General features: G+C 38.5%; 1 protein-coding gene across 7 annotated transcripts in view; it reads right to left on the reverse strand.

The window, feature by feature from the left end:
* The window catches only part of ACACA (acetyl-CoA carboxylase alpha), a 206,338-nt gene that overhangs the window by 146,584 nt on the left and 45,092 nt on the right, over positions 1 to 14,662 (reverse strand). For all 7 annotated transcript variants that reach the window (XR_002830099.1, XR_002830098.1, XM_023756841.1 and 4 more), the window contains exons 11-17: positions 12,621 to 12,830; positions 9,509 to 9,679; positions 8,281 to 8,442; positions 7,766 to 7,929; positions 3,422 to 3,572; positions 2,537 to 2,640; positions 49 to 130 (exon numbers count right to left, since the gene is read on the reverse strand). Coding sequence is in view for 5 of the 7 variants with exons in the window: in XM_023756841.1 (XP_023612609.1) it covers positions 49 to 130; positions 2,537 to 2,640; positions 3,422 to 3,572; positions 7,766 to 7,929; positions 8,281 to 8,442; positions 9,509 to 9,679; positions 12,621 to 12,830 (1,044 nt within the window). In the remaining 2 variants the exon portion in view is untranslated. The remainder of the gene's footprint in view (positions 1 to 48; positions 131 to 2,536; positions 2,641 to 3,421; positions 3,573 to 7,765; positions 7,930 to 8,280; positions 8,443 to 9,508; positions 9,680 to 12,620; positions 12,831 to 14,662) is intronic.

Genomic DNA, 14,662 nt, shown 5'->3' on the forward strand with positions numbered 1-14,662 from the left:
CAAAGAGAGACAAAAAATAAGTGTACGCTTCAGTGGGTTTCAACATACCTTAAGTACATACTTGATTCCCTCATAGATAAGTTCAACATCTACAGTGTTCAGAAGTGTATGAGCAGGAAGGACTTGACCCCTGAAAGAACAACAATGTGAGATACATTTACTTCTAGAAAGTTCTAAAAGTGTATAAGGGCATCTCGAAGGTTATTGATTATAGCATTTCCTGGAATATCAAGACTGGAAAAAAACCTAAACAACCATTAGTAAGGGACTAATATATAAATTATGAAAAAGCCATATAATAATGGGATATTATGCAGTCATTAAAAAATAAAGATGAAGCCTTTTATGTACTAATATGAAATATTTTTAACAATGAAAAAAGCAAGTGAAAAAATGAAAAGCAAGCTATAATTTGTGTTTTTAAAAAATAGGGGGTGAGGCCCCAGCTGGTTTGGCTCCATGGATGGAGTGTCAGCCTGTGGACTGAAGGGTCCCAGGTTCGATTCCAGTCAAGGGCTCATGCCCAGGTTTCGGGCTCCATCCCCATTAGGGGGCATGCAGGAGGCAGCCGATCGATGATTCTCTTTCATCATTGATGTTTCTATCTCTCTCTCCCTCTTCCTTCCTCTCTGAAATCAATAAAAATATATTCTAAAAAAATAGGGGATGGGAAGAAACAACTATTACATGCATATCTTATACTAGAGGCCTGATGCATGAAAGTCGCGCAAGGGGCTCGGCCCTCGCAGCCCCAGCTTCATCTGGAAGGTCGTCCAGAAGGATATCCGGAAGGTTGTTCGGCCGTCCAGTCTAATTAGCATATTAGGCTTTTATTATTATAGGTAATAAAAGCCATTAATATGCTCAACAGCTCGCTATGACATGCACTGACCACCAGGGGGCAGACGCTCCAACTGGTAGGTTAGCTTGCTGCTGGGGTCCAGCCAATCGGGACTGAGCGAGACGGGCCAGACACGCCCTGGAGCCCTCCCATGGTCCCTCCTCGGCTGGCCAACCTCCTGTGTCCCTCCCTGGCCCAGATCGTGTACCGGTGGGGTCCCTCAGCCTGGCCTGCGCCCTCTCGCAATCCAAGACCCCTCGGGGGATGTTGGAGAGCTGGTTTTGGCCTGATCCCGCAGACCAGGCCAAGGGACTCCACTGGTGCATGAATTCGTGCACCGGGCCTCTAGTGTTTATATAAATTTACAATATTTGGAAGGTTACAGAAGAAACTGGCAACTTGGGTTGACTACAGAGAAGGAAACTGGTGGACAGGGAACAGAGATAAGAAGAATTTTCAGCCAAACCGGTTTGGCTCAGTGGATAGAGCGTCGGCCTGCGGACTGAAAGGTCCCAGGTTCGATTCCGGTCAAGGGCATGTACCTTGGTTGCGGGCACATCCTCAGTGGGAGATGTGCAGGAGGCAGCTGGTCGATGTTTCTCTCTCATCGATATTTCTAACTCTCTATCCCTCTCCCTTCCTCTCTGTAAAAAATCAATAAAATATATTAAAAAAAAAAAAAAGAATTTTCACTATATGCCTTTAGTGCCTTTTGAATTTTGACTCATGTGAATGTATTACCTGTTCTTAAAAATAAATAAAACTTAAAAAAAGAAAAAGGCTCCAAAATGAACACCCCTAATCTACTCCTATCAACTGAGTTTTATTTGGGGTCTTAAAGAAAAAACAGTAGTGCATGGCTGGGTGGAGGGGAAAAGGAAGTACATTGTCAAGCAGGAAACATTATCAAGAAAGACTTTTGATAATAATAAAGAGAAGAAGTGGTAGAGCAAGTAAGGCAAGCTGTTAATAATTGGTGAATCTGGGCAAAGAATATAGTAGTTGTTTGGACTATTCATGCAACTCTTATAGAAGTTCAAAATTATTTCAAAATACAAGTTTTAAGAATAAATGAAAATAACATTAAAAGGTAGGGGAGCTTATAGAAGAGATTATGTAAAACACATGTGTACACTGGTAGGGAAACCACTTAACTAGGTAGAGATTGCACATTCAGAAACAGAAATTAGTAAGACTGGACTGGTAAAAAGAGGCCAAAGTATATAGGAAGTTAAAAGTCACACTGAGGGATTTAGATTTGCACATAAGGGTAATGTGAGCTGCTGAAGGTTTTAGTGCATCAGAGTAACAAAGTGAAAGATATTTATCATAAGACTTGGGTAACTGTGAAATCTGAGGGCTCAATGCTAGAGAGAACATGCAGATTTTCATCATTAGGGTATAGAGAGATTTGATGCTTGTACTGGACAGAACGTTTATTTTAACAGGGTTCTAGTTTTTTAAAAGCAATCTGTTCTAACTGCAGGATAAGCTAATTTCTAGAATCCGCCGTAGAGTCCCACAATAATTTGTCATAATCCATACATCCCTTTTCCTGTCCCCATTGTCAGTGAATAACAGGTAGCATTCACAAGCTGCCAGAAACAGGGAAAAGAATAAATGGGTCTTTGAACTTCAGTCCTGTACTTCAGGTCCACTGATTAACTCGCACAGCCAAGGAGAAACACAGCCTACCTTTCTAAGGAGTGAAGGAAGTTAGAGACGCTATTCCGCAGGCTCACATCAGCCACATGGAGAGCCCCACACACAACTCCCAACATGGTGTCAGGTCGCTCTGCCTGAAAGGAAGAAAAACAGGGCAGATAATAAAAAGCACAGTCACTTGGCACCATGGCCCCTCAACTTAAATAGGGCTCAAATTTCCTGTAAAGATACAGCCAGCATTGAGAATGGATGGAGTCCTTATTGCCAAATGATTTTTTGAGCTACAAACACATTTACTTTAGAATCTGAATAGAGGCCTCATTTGAATAGAGATGAGAAACAACTCTCCCTTCACTCTAAGATTTCTACTGAACCAATCAAAGAGCTGCTCAAAAACAAGCCTTTGTCAGAAATAAACTCAAAAAGGAACAGAGTTTTGGCTACTGATAATCTCAAAGAAAAATGATATATAACCAAAATTTGGACATTTAGATAACTTAATTGAATGTAATGATTTTAACAAAAATCTTGGGTAATTTAGAAGAGCCCTGAAATTCAGGAATAAGAAGTAACTGTTGCTTCACATGAGGCCCCTCTCATCAGCATCTGTTAAACAGATTTAAGAGTTGGTAACTCTAAGCCAGACTTAACATCAAATGAGGAAAGAGAAAGGATCTCAATCCCTATGTGCCTCTCTTCAAATATACCCCAGAAAGTAATATTAGAACATGTAAAATGACGGTGTAACACGGCACAAGAACTCTTACAGTGTTAATTACACTGACTCCTAGGTTTTTTCCAAGAACCATTTACATTAGAATCAGATAAATTTTATCTAGTGATATAGACTGATCACACCACAAGTCTATAAAACCCAATCCTAGAAGCTGTTTGTGCAAATGGAGAAATACACACCTGTACTTTTTCTGCTATCAGTCTGTCCAGCCAGCCAGTGTCAATTCTATTCAACTGAAAGCTTTCCGTCTCCAACAATTTGATCAGGTATTCAACTGTAGTTCGAAAGTCACCCCGAATAGATAGCTCCTTCAAAGCCACCACCATGTTTCTGAGAGAACAAAAGCAGATCTGTTTCAGCAACAAATGTTTCAGTGTTGAAATTTCCATCATTTTAAAGAATTGTTTCATTCCTTTGGAGTCTTAGAAGGGAGGGGAGAGGGACAGACAGCTCTAAGAACAAATGAGGGTGTAAATATAAGGGTGCTCATTCACATGCATTCCAGATGGGATGATTTTCAAGAAGTCAGTAAACTTATGAGTTCTGACTGATATTATCATAAGTGCATCCGCAAATCACATGCATTTCATTATATGGAGGACAAAACAAATTATGTGCAAACCATCCTCAGCTTTCACTTCCTAGGTTCCATTCATTTATTGATTGCTAACTAGAATCAGAGCATAATTTTTCTCTCCCTAACACCTTATTTTATTGAGGTATAATTTACATATTATAAAATATAGTTATTTTTAAGTATACTGTTCAATGAATTTTGACACATTCTCATACCTTAAAGATTTCCATACAATAAGCAACTGGCCAGATATAGTCAGGTATCAGCCTAACACTTCATGTGACAGTGGTGTGTTTTTTAAAGCTGCCTTTTAGATGTTTGTGAAATGACCACTCATTACTTTTATTACTTCCCAATCAAGTGTCAAATGATCTAATCTTAACAGGATTTCAAATACTCTGGGTTTTTTTTCATGTATATTTTTGCCCAGTGTCTGCACTGCACAGAACAGGTCTTTACTTCAACAAATACTTATTATGCACCTCACAGACCCAAGGCACATACTAGGCTATTAAGGGAAAGAGAATATAGATACAGTAATTACTTTCAAAATATATGGCAGAATATCATCAGAGAGAGATATAAGCAAAGTGCTAGAGGAGTTCTAAGGAGGGACAATACCCACCTTCCTATGATTTCAAGAAGAATGTGGAATCTGACGTGGAATGAAAGTATACCTGGGAATATGACTGTGATAGGAATATTATTCCGGTGGTCCAGGCAATCCCTCAGCCTAGAACATTAGTTAGTTTCCCATCTCTGCCTTCCTCTCTATGTCCTCTTTTGGCCTAGCTTATTCCTATATATTTTTCATATATTAGTCTAGATGCCATTTCCTTCTGAGAAACCTTCCCTGACCCTCTCTAGACTGAGTTAAGCTGACTTAGCTGTATGTTCCTGTAACACCATTATGTAATCCCAATATCATAAGATAACAACTTATTACATTGTGTTTAACTGTTTATTTGCCTCTCACCCTCTGGATTCCCAAGCTCCATGAAGGCAGAGACCCTATTTTGGTCCTTGTTGTATTGCCATATATTCAGCAAATATTTTTTTGAATGGAGTGAATGAATAAATAGACAGAATATCAAGAACAAAGGGAAAGAAGGAAGAAAATATGGGTTGTGTTCATTATGATTGAAGCAAAGGGTATGAGGACAGGAACTAGTGGCAAATCCATCCATTTAATAAACATTTACTGAACACTTACTATGTTCAGAGGATACAGCAGCAACAAACAGACATGGTCCTGTTCTCATGGTATTTAGATTACGATGTATGGGAAATAATGCTGGAAATATAGGTTGGGGCTATTCTAGAGAACAAGAATATTATGAATGTTATGAGTAAGAAAAGATATAAATAAGAAAGAAACAAACTCTGAGCTGAGGGATGAACTTCTGGCATGAAGTCAAGAAGCAAGCTTATTGTAAAGACCATATTTTTAGTATGCTAAAAGTTAACCTAGTTAACTTACACCTCGTTAGAGAAATACTAGAGGCATGATGCACGAAATTCGTGCATGGGTAGGGTCCCTAGGCTTGGCCGGCAATCAGGGCTGATCTGTGGGGCGACCAGCGGGGCAATCAGAGGCCCCAGCCTGGGGCCTGCAGGCTGGGGGCAACTCCTGCATTGAGCATCTGCCCCCTGGTGGTCATCATGCATCATGGCAACCGGTTGTTCCACCAGATATTCTACGGGTTGTTCCGCCATTCGGTCGATTTGCATATTAGGCTTTTATTATATAGGATACAGAGCAAGTCAGGAAGTAAAGAGCAAGGCTTCTGGACCAAGTGATAGGACATGTCCTACAGAAAATACTTAGCAGTCTGCCTAAACAGGACTATAAACCTAAATACCAACAGAGGGATGTCTCATTTATTCTGAGAATGTAAATGAGAAGGCAGACTGTGTGCACTAGAGAATTCATGTTTCCTCTAAAAGAAGCAGCCACACAGAGGTTTAGTTAACTTTTGCCAAGTGGAACATAAAACCTATGTTGTCGTTACCATCCCATTTTTAAAGAGAAGGCAGAAATCCATATATTTAATCTATCAATTTTTAAATACTGGCATTTTTTAATACATTAGCACCCTGTAAGCCAATCAAACACATGTGTGGCTGTGACTATTTGGAAGGCTGCCATGTGTTTGACTGAACTACAATTTGCAAACTCTAGCATAAACCTTCTTCACTTTGGTAAAGCAAGAGATGACTGTAATAAAAAGGGGGAGGGGGGGTGGCAACTTTATACCAAATATTTTTTCTGGTAGCATTGCTTTAATTTGGAAAAACTCTACTTAAAGTTTTACTTTCCCCCCAACCGTTCAGGAAGCCATTTTATTTATTTTATTTTATTTTATTTTATTTTATTTTATTTTATTTTATTTTATTTTATTTTATTTTTACTGTTAATCCTCACCAGAGGATATTGGATTTTAGAGAGTGGAAGGGAAAGAGGGAGGAAGAGAGGAAGAGGAAGAGGAAGAGGAAGAGGAAGAGGAAGAGAGAGAGAGAGAGAGAGAGAGAGAGAGAGAGAGAATCATCGATGTGAGAGAGACACATCAATTTGATGCCTCCCACATGTGCCCGACTGGGGCCAGGGATCAAAGCGTAACCCAGGTATATGACCTTGACCAGGAATTGAACCCATGACTCTTAGGTGCATGGGTCAATGACACACTATCCACTGGGCCACACCAACCAGGGCTGCAAGTCTTTATTGTTGACACTATTACAGATGTCGCTCATTTTCTCCCCCTTTGACCCTTCCACCCAAGCCCTCGCTCCCTCTCTACTTATAGTTTTGAATAAATGGGGAGAATCATAGAAGACAAAATAGAGAAAAATTGAGACTTCCCTACTTCCAAAAACACTATTAAAAACCAACATTATTAATACTTATTGACTACTAGTCTATGTATACAGTCCAAAGATCAAAGGAATGGTATTAAATGCTTGATATAAGGAAATAGACAAAAAATAAAATTAGTTCAATTTTAGATAAATATTCTAAAATATCTAAACTGTCAAAATTACCTCCTAGAGCCCTATTTTTAGGCAAGCAATATTGCTACTAATTTAATATTTAATGTTTATGTCTAATATAATATTAACCAATAACCCTTACAATATACCAGTTACCTTTGGATAAGCTGTGTGTACTAGTATATTTCATAGCAGAATGAGGTCTCTTCTATAAGCAATGGGGACAGTTGCCTTATGTCCTTTGCATGTAACAAGCAGTTTATTATTTTAAATGACTATGGGACATTTACAGCTACAGCTTTAGTTTGATGACTAATAACAGGTCTTTCTATGATTTATAGAACGTCAAATTCTTATTCAAGAATCTACCTCCCTACAGCAACATGGGAAAATGATATGTTTAAAGCAATCAACTTTATAAGTTTATCAAAAATATTTGAGCCCAGGTGGTGTGGCTCAGTGGTTGACCAAGAGGTCATGGGTTTGATTCCCAGTCAGGGTACATGCCAGGGTTGCGGGCTCAATCCCCAGTATGGAGCGTGTAAGAGGCAGCTGATTGATGATGTTTCTCTCTCATGGATGTTTCTATCTCTCCCTCTCCCTTCCTCTTTCTCTAAATTGAATAAAAACAAATAATAAAATAAAATAATAAAATAAAATAAATAAATAAATAAAATAAAAATAATAAAAATAAAAATAAATAAAAATATATATATATATATATATATACTTGAAAGCAAATAAAAAGGCTTGAACAACAAACTGAAAAACATCTGTCAAACACTGCATATTTTAACACACATGAATACAAGTATAATTGAAAATATTCTTTAAAAGGTTGTCCATATTAATACTTTTATAGCAGTTAAATGGTTCCCTGCCTATACTCACACCTTCACTGAAGATTAGCACAGATTTATTTTTTTTAAATGCAATCAAATGCTATTGTACTCACGAAATTGCTTCCTCTCTGTTTTCTCCCCAGGAAAAGCAGTGACCAAACTGAGAATCAGCAAATTCATGAAGTCCCCCTGCAGCAGCAACACTGAAATAACCCCATACATTCTTATTGCTGCGGAAATTCAGTTCCTGAACTGTTCCTGAGCTGGGCTTAAAACCCTGTTAGAGAATGAAGAATGTGAGAGACCATGTTATATTTCCAAGGAAGAGGACATTTATATATTTACTGTTTAGGCTCCGTGGTAATTGCACATAAAAGCAGAAATGATGCACAAAAATCATAAAGGCTTGAGAGCCAACGTCCAATGCTACTGAGGACTCTATAGTGACTATAGTAGGATGAAATGACCAGGGGAGCAGTGATCACTTCTTTGTCTGCTCTGATTAAACCTCTAAAATTCCCCCCTCCAGAGGAAGTCCCAAATATTTCAGAAGCATAGCCCTCAGGTATCATCTTCAATATTCAAGTTCACAGGGGGAAAAGTGTAAATCTTTTAAGTGATAGGTTACCTCATCTGGATTTTCACTAGTGATCCGAGCAGCAATAACGTGACCTCTTGGGCAAGGAACATGAGCAGAATTTTCAAAATCAATGGGAGCATCACCCCAGGGAGATACCCCATACATCATACGAATATCCTTGATTCTGTACAGAGGGATCCCCATGGCGATCTGAAAGGTAATAAAACACATATCACTCATTTTTCACAGTTACTTTCCTTAAAATGTGGAGGCTATAGATTACTTGTAAGATTTTTCATTTTAGTAACCACCACCTAAAACATTCTATTTTTATAACCTGTATTCTAAAATCAACAAAGAAGAAACTCTAAGTTACTTAAAACAAAATATGTCACTACAGACGTTGCTAAATACTCTCCACTTCTACTAAAAAAAGTCCCCAAGTTCCTAACGCAATAGACATGAGTTTCTATTATTTCTCCATCAATGGATTAGAATAAAAATATCCAAAGGAAGTGTCAATATCAGTGGCTATCCAAGTTTAGACAGCTAAAAAGTCCATCTCATAATTATCCCCATAAACCATTGTAATAAATAAATAAATAAATAAATCGATCAATCAATCAATCTTTAGTCCTTAATGGGAACTCAGAAGGGGTTTCCAATATGGGCAAAGAATATGTTAGATACAAATACTATCAAACTTCATCATTAGCTATTACTGCTTCCCATAACATTTGTTTTCTGGGCTGAATGGATAAAATAATACTGACAGCTAGCACTTTAAACATTATAAAAACAAATGGGTGCTGCCACACTGTTGCCCAGAAAACCCCCGACCACCACTCTGATGTGGAACTGCTTCAATACAGAACACTAGTAAAAGGAGTAGAGGCCAATTACAAAGTTGTAAAGTTTTCTATAATTAAAACAAGTAAAGCATTTTTTTTTAAGTTTCTTTCTAAAATGACAGTTTTTACCAGATGTGTCTGGCTAGAAAATATAAGGTGCTCTACCTCCAGGGAGCACACTCGTGCCATTACCTTTCCCCCACCTCCCCCCACCGGCACGTATCTAAAAAAATAAAGTACAATCATATTCCTAGATTTGTACCACATGAGGAAAACCAACCCACACATCACAATCCATATAGCATGAACATTAGATGAGACTCGATTAGGAGGCACTCTTCTCTTATCAGACACAGGCTAAACCAGTTTTTCAGGCATCTGACATTTTTTAGGCAACTCTTGGAGCCACGATCAGGGTGACTCACCTGGAGCTGTGCTGCAGGGAGATTGACATCAGCCACCATCTCTGTACAAGGGTGCTCCACCTGTAGCCGAGGGTTTAGTTCCAGAAAGTAGAAGCTGCCATCCTGGCTGTAGAGGTATTCCACAGTCCCCGCACTCACATAGCCAACCATTTTGGCAAGTTTCACCGCACACTCAAAGAAGAAAGATGGGAAGACATGAGTACCTCATCTTGTCCAGCTGGTGGACTACTGCTTATCTATATAGCCTCTCCCTGACTCAAATATCTAGTGTTTATAAGAGCCATCAAAGGCTTTTAGACACATTAGAGCAGCGGTCATCAACCTTTCGGACCTCACGGACCACCGGTTGGCGACCGCTGCATTAGAGTGAATTTCAACCTCTGGTTATTACAGAAAATCCTGGACATGGATGACAAACTCAATTCAAAGTTGAAGGAAAACAGTGTTTTTCATCATTTGGGATCACAGGCAACCTCACCCTATAGATACATGCAGGAAAAACAACAGTGTGGCAGATTTTTCACCATGCCCTGGTTTCTAGTATTCCTAACATTCTTCCTAAAACATGGTTGCCCAGCTATAGACTAGGTTTCTCAACCTCTCTTACACTTAGTGACTAAGTTTTGACCAAAGTAATGTCAGCCTTGGTGAGTGATATACCTAATTCCTGAATCATGTTTTTAAAAGGAAGTGCTTGTTCTCTATTCTGGCTGTTCCACTTCCATGGACTGAAACATTGTCATGACAGTACATGAGCTCACCGCAACTTATGATGGAAAGAAAAAAATAAACTTCTAGCTTATCTGGGTTGCATATTTTGGATCTCTTTATTACAACAGCTTAACCTGCACCCTAATTACTACAGAAATGATTACATACAGGTAGAATCCTGCTATTTAAAAATATTAAAATGTGTTGTTGGCTTAGCAACAACACATAGGGTAATGGGTAGCTAGAGCACAGATATTTCAGACTGAAAGCTGGTGGCCTCCTGGTTAGGCATAACAAAACATTTGGTAAGTGGTGTCCTACAATAACTTCCAAGGTGGACAACACCCCAACTAAGCCCTAAGAAAAATAGAAAGTCAGAATGTGAAAAATTCAACTACTTTTGTATCCCCAAACCAGAAAATTAGATTTTCACCCTAAAGCGCCAGTGTCAAAGTTCAAATAAAAGAGAAAAAGTTACTGTATCTAAAAATTTTGGGTGTGGTTACTCCTACCTGAAGCTGGCTGGAAGAGAATAGTCCAGAAACATACTAAGTTTTAAAGGGATTGTAATTCTAAACAAACCACAAACCTGGCCTTCAAGAACCTGTGACTGATAATTGGAATAAACTTTGTGGCCCCAATCCTGCCCCAGCAGGAAGTGAGCCATGAAAGCTCTGCCAAAGGAAGTACAGTCTCCAAAGCCCAGTCACAGAGAAAACAACACAAGGAATAACTTTCCAGAGAACAAAGCCGGGTGCCTTAAGGGAGGACAGCCAAGGGATTTGCTTTGAGATCAGAGCCAGGGGCATCCAGAGAGCTAATGAGGTATTATTACTCCACTACATGGCAGGAATTCATCAAAATTCCTGCCTAGAAGGAACTGATAACTGCTATGGATCAATGATTACTATATATTTTCACTCCTCTTTTTTCCAAATGGGAGTTTATCCTGTTTCTATTCCACCATTGTATATTGGGTACATGGCGAAAAGCCACTTGTACATTTAATGGAGAGTTTCGGAGAGCTTGGACTTTGAGCTGTCTTCTTTGGGGAAAAGGCTAAGTATGTTCTAAAAATGAGAAAAAGGGTATGAAAGGATAATGGGTAGCCAGAGGATCAGACTGAGGCACAGATTATTAACTGCCCTCCAGTAATTTTCTCCCTCATCCATTTAAGTAATAAAATCTCCTAAATTGCAACTAGGAATATGGCCACCCAGTGGATGACTACAATTCCTAACATCCCTTATAGCTATGTGTGATTGTATAACTGAATTTTGTACAATGGAATGTGAGCAGAAGTAATTGGTGGGACTTCTAGATCATATTTTTATATGCTTGCCCTCCGTTGTCTTCTTCCCTCCTCCCCAGGCTACAATGTTGGACATACTCTTGTGAGCTAGCTTAATCATGAAGATGATGACACCCTAGGGCAAGGGTGGGCAAACTTTTTTGGGAAAAAGTCAGATAACAATTATTTTCAGCTTTGTGGGCCATATAGTCTCTGTCACAACTACTCAACTCTGTCACTGCAGTGATAAAGCAACCTAGATAATACATAAATTAGTATGGCTGTATTCCAATAAAATTTTCCTTGCAAAAGCAGGTGGCAGGTTGGATTTGTCTTGCGAACTGTAGTTTGCTGATCCCTCTCCTAGTGAATGGCAGAGCAATAAACCTAGGTCTCTGGCACCAGCTCATCTAGAACTAAGCCACAGTATTTTGAGATCCTCTTACACCAGTTAAATAATGTGTCTTAACATGTGCATGCATACATACACACACACACACACACACAAAAACACACACATCAGGATAAACTTTCATATATTTAGCTTGTTTGGAATTCAGGAGAAAAAAGATAAAAATATATCTCCAATAAGATGAAGATTGAGTTCCAGTTCCAGAAATTAGACGCCTAAACTATAACTATTCCCAAGGGACCCTGCAAGACTGCTGAGAGATTCTTTTCTATACAAAAATATAGAATATATAAACTTTAAAGATACTTAGAGGACCTTTAAAGAAAAAATGAATTTGAATAAACTTGTCTCAGGACTCAACAATAATCAGTTTTAAAAAGGGACTGCTTATCATGAGGCTTGTTAAAAAAATCAAATGATAAGATTAAAAATCCCAAAACATTTCTCTTCTTTATTCCTACTCAAAATAGTACACTGATTTTTTTTTTCCAAAAGGGTTAACTAATTTAGAGCTTGAAATGTTCATTGGCAGCTTTCCTAGAGGAAGACAGAAGAATTATTTTTATTGGAAAAAAATATTATCTTATCAATTATCCAGAATCCATGCAAGAAATTCTACTATTCTCAGATTGATATACGAATTGAATGAGTATAGTTCTGTGTGAGAAAACACAAATTAGACTTTTTCTCATTAATACCTGTTCCATATGTTCGAATACTGCTGGAGTAGCAATAGCAGCAGGTGCCTCTTCAATAATCTTCTGATGCCTACGCTGTACAGAGCAATCACGACCAAACAAAGAGATAGCATTGCCATACTGATCTGCTAATATCTGCACCTCCAGATGACGAGATTGTTTGGCTAGTCTCATCACAAATATAGGAGATCCGGGGACTTCTGCTTGAACCTGTATTAGAAAAGAAAAGAAAACAATTTTTTAGTGGTGATCATTTTTTTTCTATCCTGATAAATTGCTTCAGTTTCAAAGGCAGATGCCTAGAAGTGTCAGGGACCACATTAATCAGTAGGGAAACAAAAATGAATAAACTAAAGTTTGTGTCCTCATCTTTTCAAGAGCCTGCATTCTTTGTTATATGATCAACTAGAGGCCTGGTGCACAAATTCGTGCATGGGTGGGGTCCGGAGGCCCAGCAGGGGGTGGAGAGGAGGGATGAGGGAGGTTGGCCAGCGGTACCGCCCCCTATTGGGGTGGGAGGGCCCAATTGGGGGCAGGGCCGCCCGGGGAAGGGGCCACAGGCCAGCCCCACCCCCTGGTCAAACTCCCAGTGGGTCAAAATCCCGCCCGAGGGGACAATTTACATATTAGCCTTTTATTATATAGCAGGGGTGGGCAACCTTTTTGTGAGTGCGTGCCAAAACCAGCAAAATCTCTGACTCGAAATTCTTCTGCATGCCAACCCTAATTTTTTGAGAACATGTTACACCTACTTGATATCTCTTAAGGTGTATGTATGTGAAGAACCTTGAAGAAATAATAAAATTCATTCAAGGGACAAAAACACAGTATATGATGATGAAAAATACATTTATTTTTTTATACATGTACACTGATAGTCCGACAGAGAACTTTATGACTCCGTTTGATATTATCAGTGGGACTTTTGCTGCTGCATCACTGATGACAGAGATTTTACATCAGGTTTATATTTCATGACCTTCGGAGATATGCACGAGCTACTACTTTCATCCGTCAGGCTACTCCTATTACAAGACTTAACAAAATTCATCACTGAGAACAAAGATTCACAAGCATATGTGGATGAAAACATGGAGAGTAATGCTGTTGCAAAGTTTTTTAAACAGAGAAAATTTTCTGGAATGGCATTCCAAGTCCTCAATAGTTCGTTTTCGACACCATTGAAATTGCTCTTCCCCTCTCTCGTCAATCCATGTCTATGGTCTTTAAGATAATTTGTTATTTAAAATTATTTATTTATCTAAAATGCACCTACACTGAATTTATCTGAAAAATAAAAAAGTCGATATTAAGAAAAAAATTGTAAATGGAAGATTATAAGAGAGGGTTTCGCGTGCCAGCAAAAGTTACTGGCGTGCCATGTTTGGCACGCGTGCCAGGGGTTGCCCACCCCTGTTATATAGGATATTAATTGATAAATATGAAAATATATGAGCACCCAGTGTATTACAAGGGTAAAGAACAAAATATTTTGAAAACACACACAAAAATTCCACAAAAGGGCAAAGTACTACGATTAATTCCAAACAGCTAAACGTACAACTTGCTCCAGAGTAGATGCTCTCTGGTTCACATTATAGAATATACAGTATTGTTGTAGTCAAAGACCTGTCATCTGCAATTTTGAAGCATACTGTCACTGGATACAGAATTCTATACTGGCAATTATTTTCTTTCAATATTTTAAAGACATCCCAATATTTTCTGGCTTCTACTATTTCTACTGAGATGTCTGGTATCAATCTTATTGTTACTCCTTTGAAACTAATCTTTTTTTTCCAGCTGCTTGAAGATTTTTTTTTCATTCTCTCTTTTTAATGGAATGAAGTGGCAGATTTGCTCAGATAAGCTTAAATGTAATTTTCTCTGTATTTGTTCTACAGGTCTCATAGTGTTTACTGAATCTGTGCTTAGTATCTTGTAATACTATCAACAATAAAAAATAAAAATAAGATATATATTTTTAATTAACATGCTTTTTCTTTTACTTCTAAGAGCAAAAGGCCTTTTCTTTAGACTCC

The sequence above is a fragment of the Myotis lucifugus genome, unplaced genomic scaffold (genome assembly GCF_000147115.1).
Source record: "Myotis lucifugus unplaced genomic scaffold, Myoluc2.0 scaffold_99, whole genome shotgun sequence".
NCBI lineage: Eukaryota > Metazoa > Chordata > Mammalia > Chiroptera > Vespertilionidae > Myotis > Myotis lucifugus.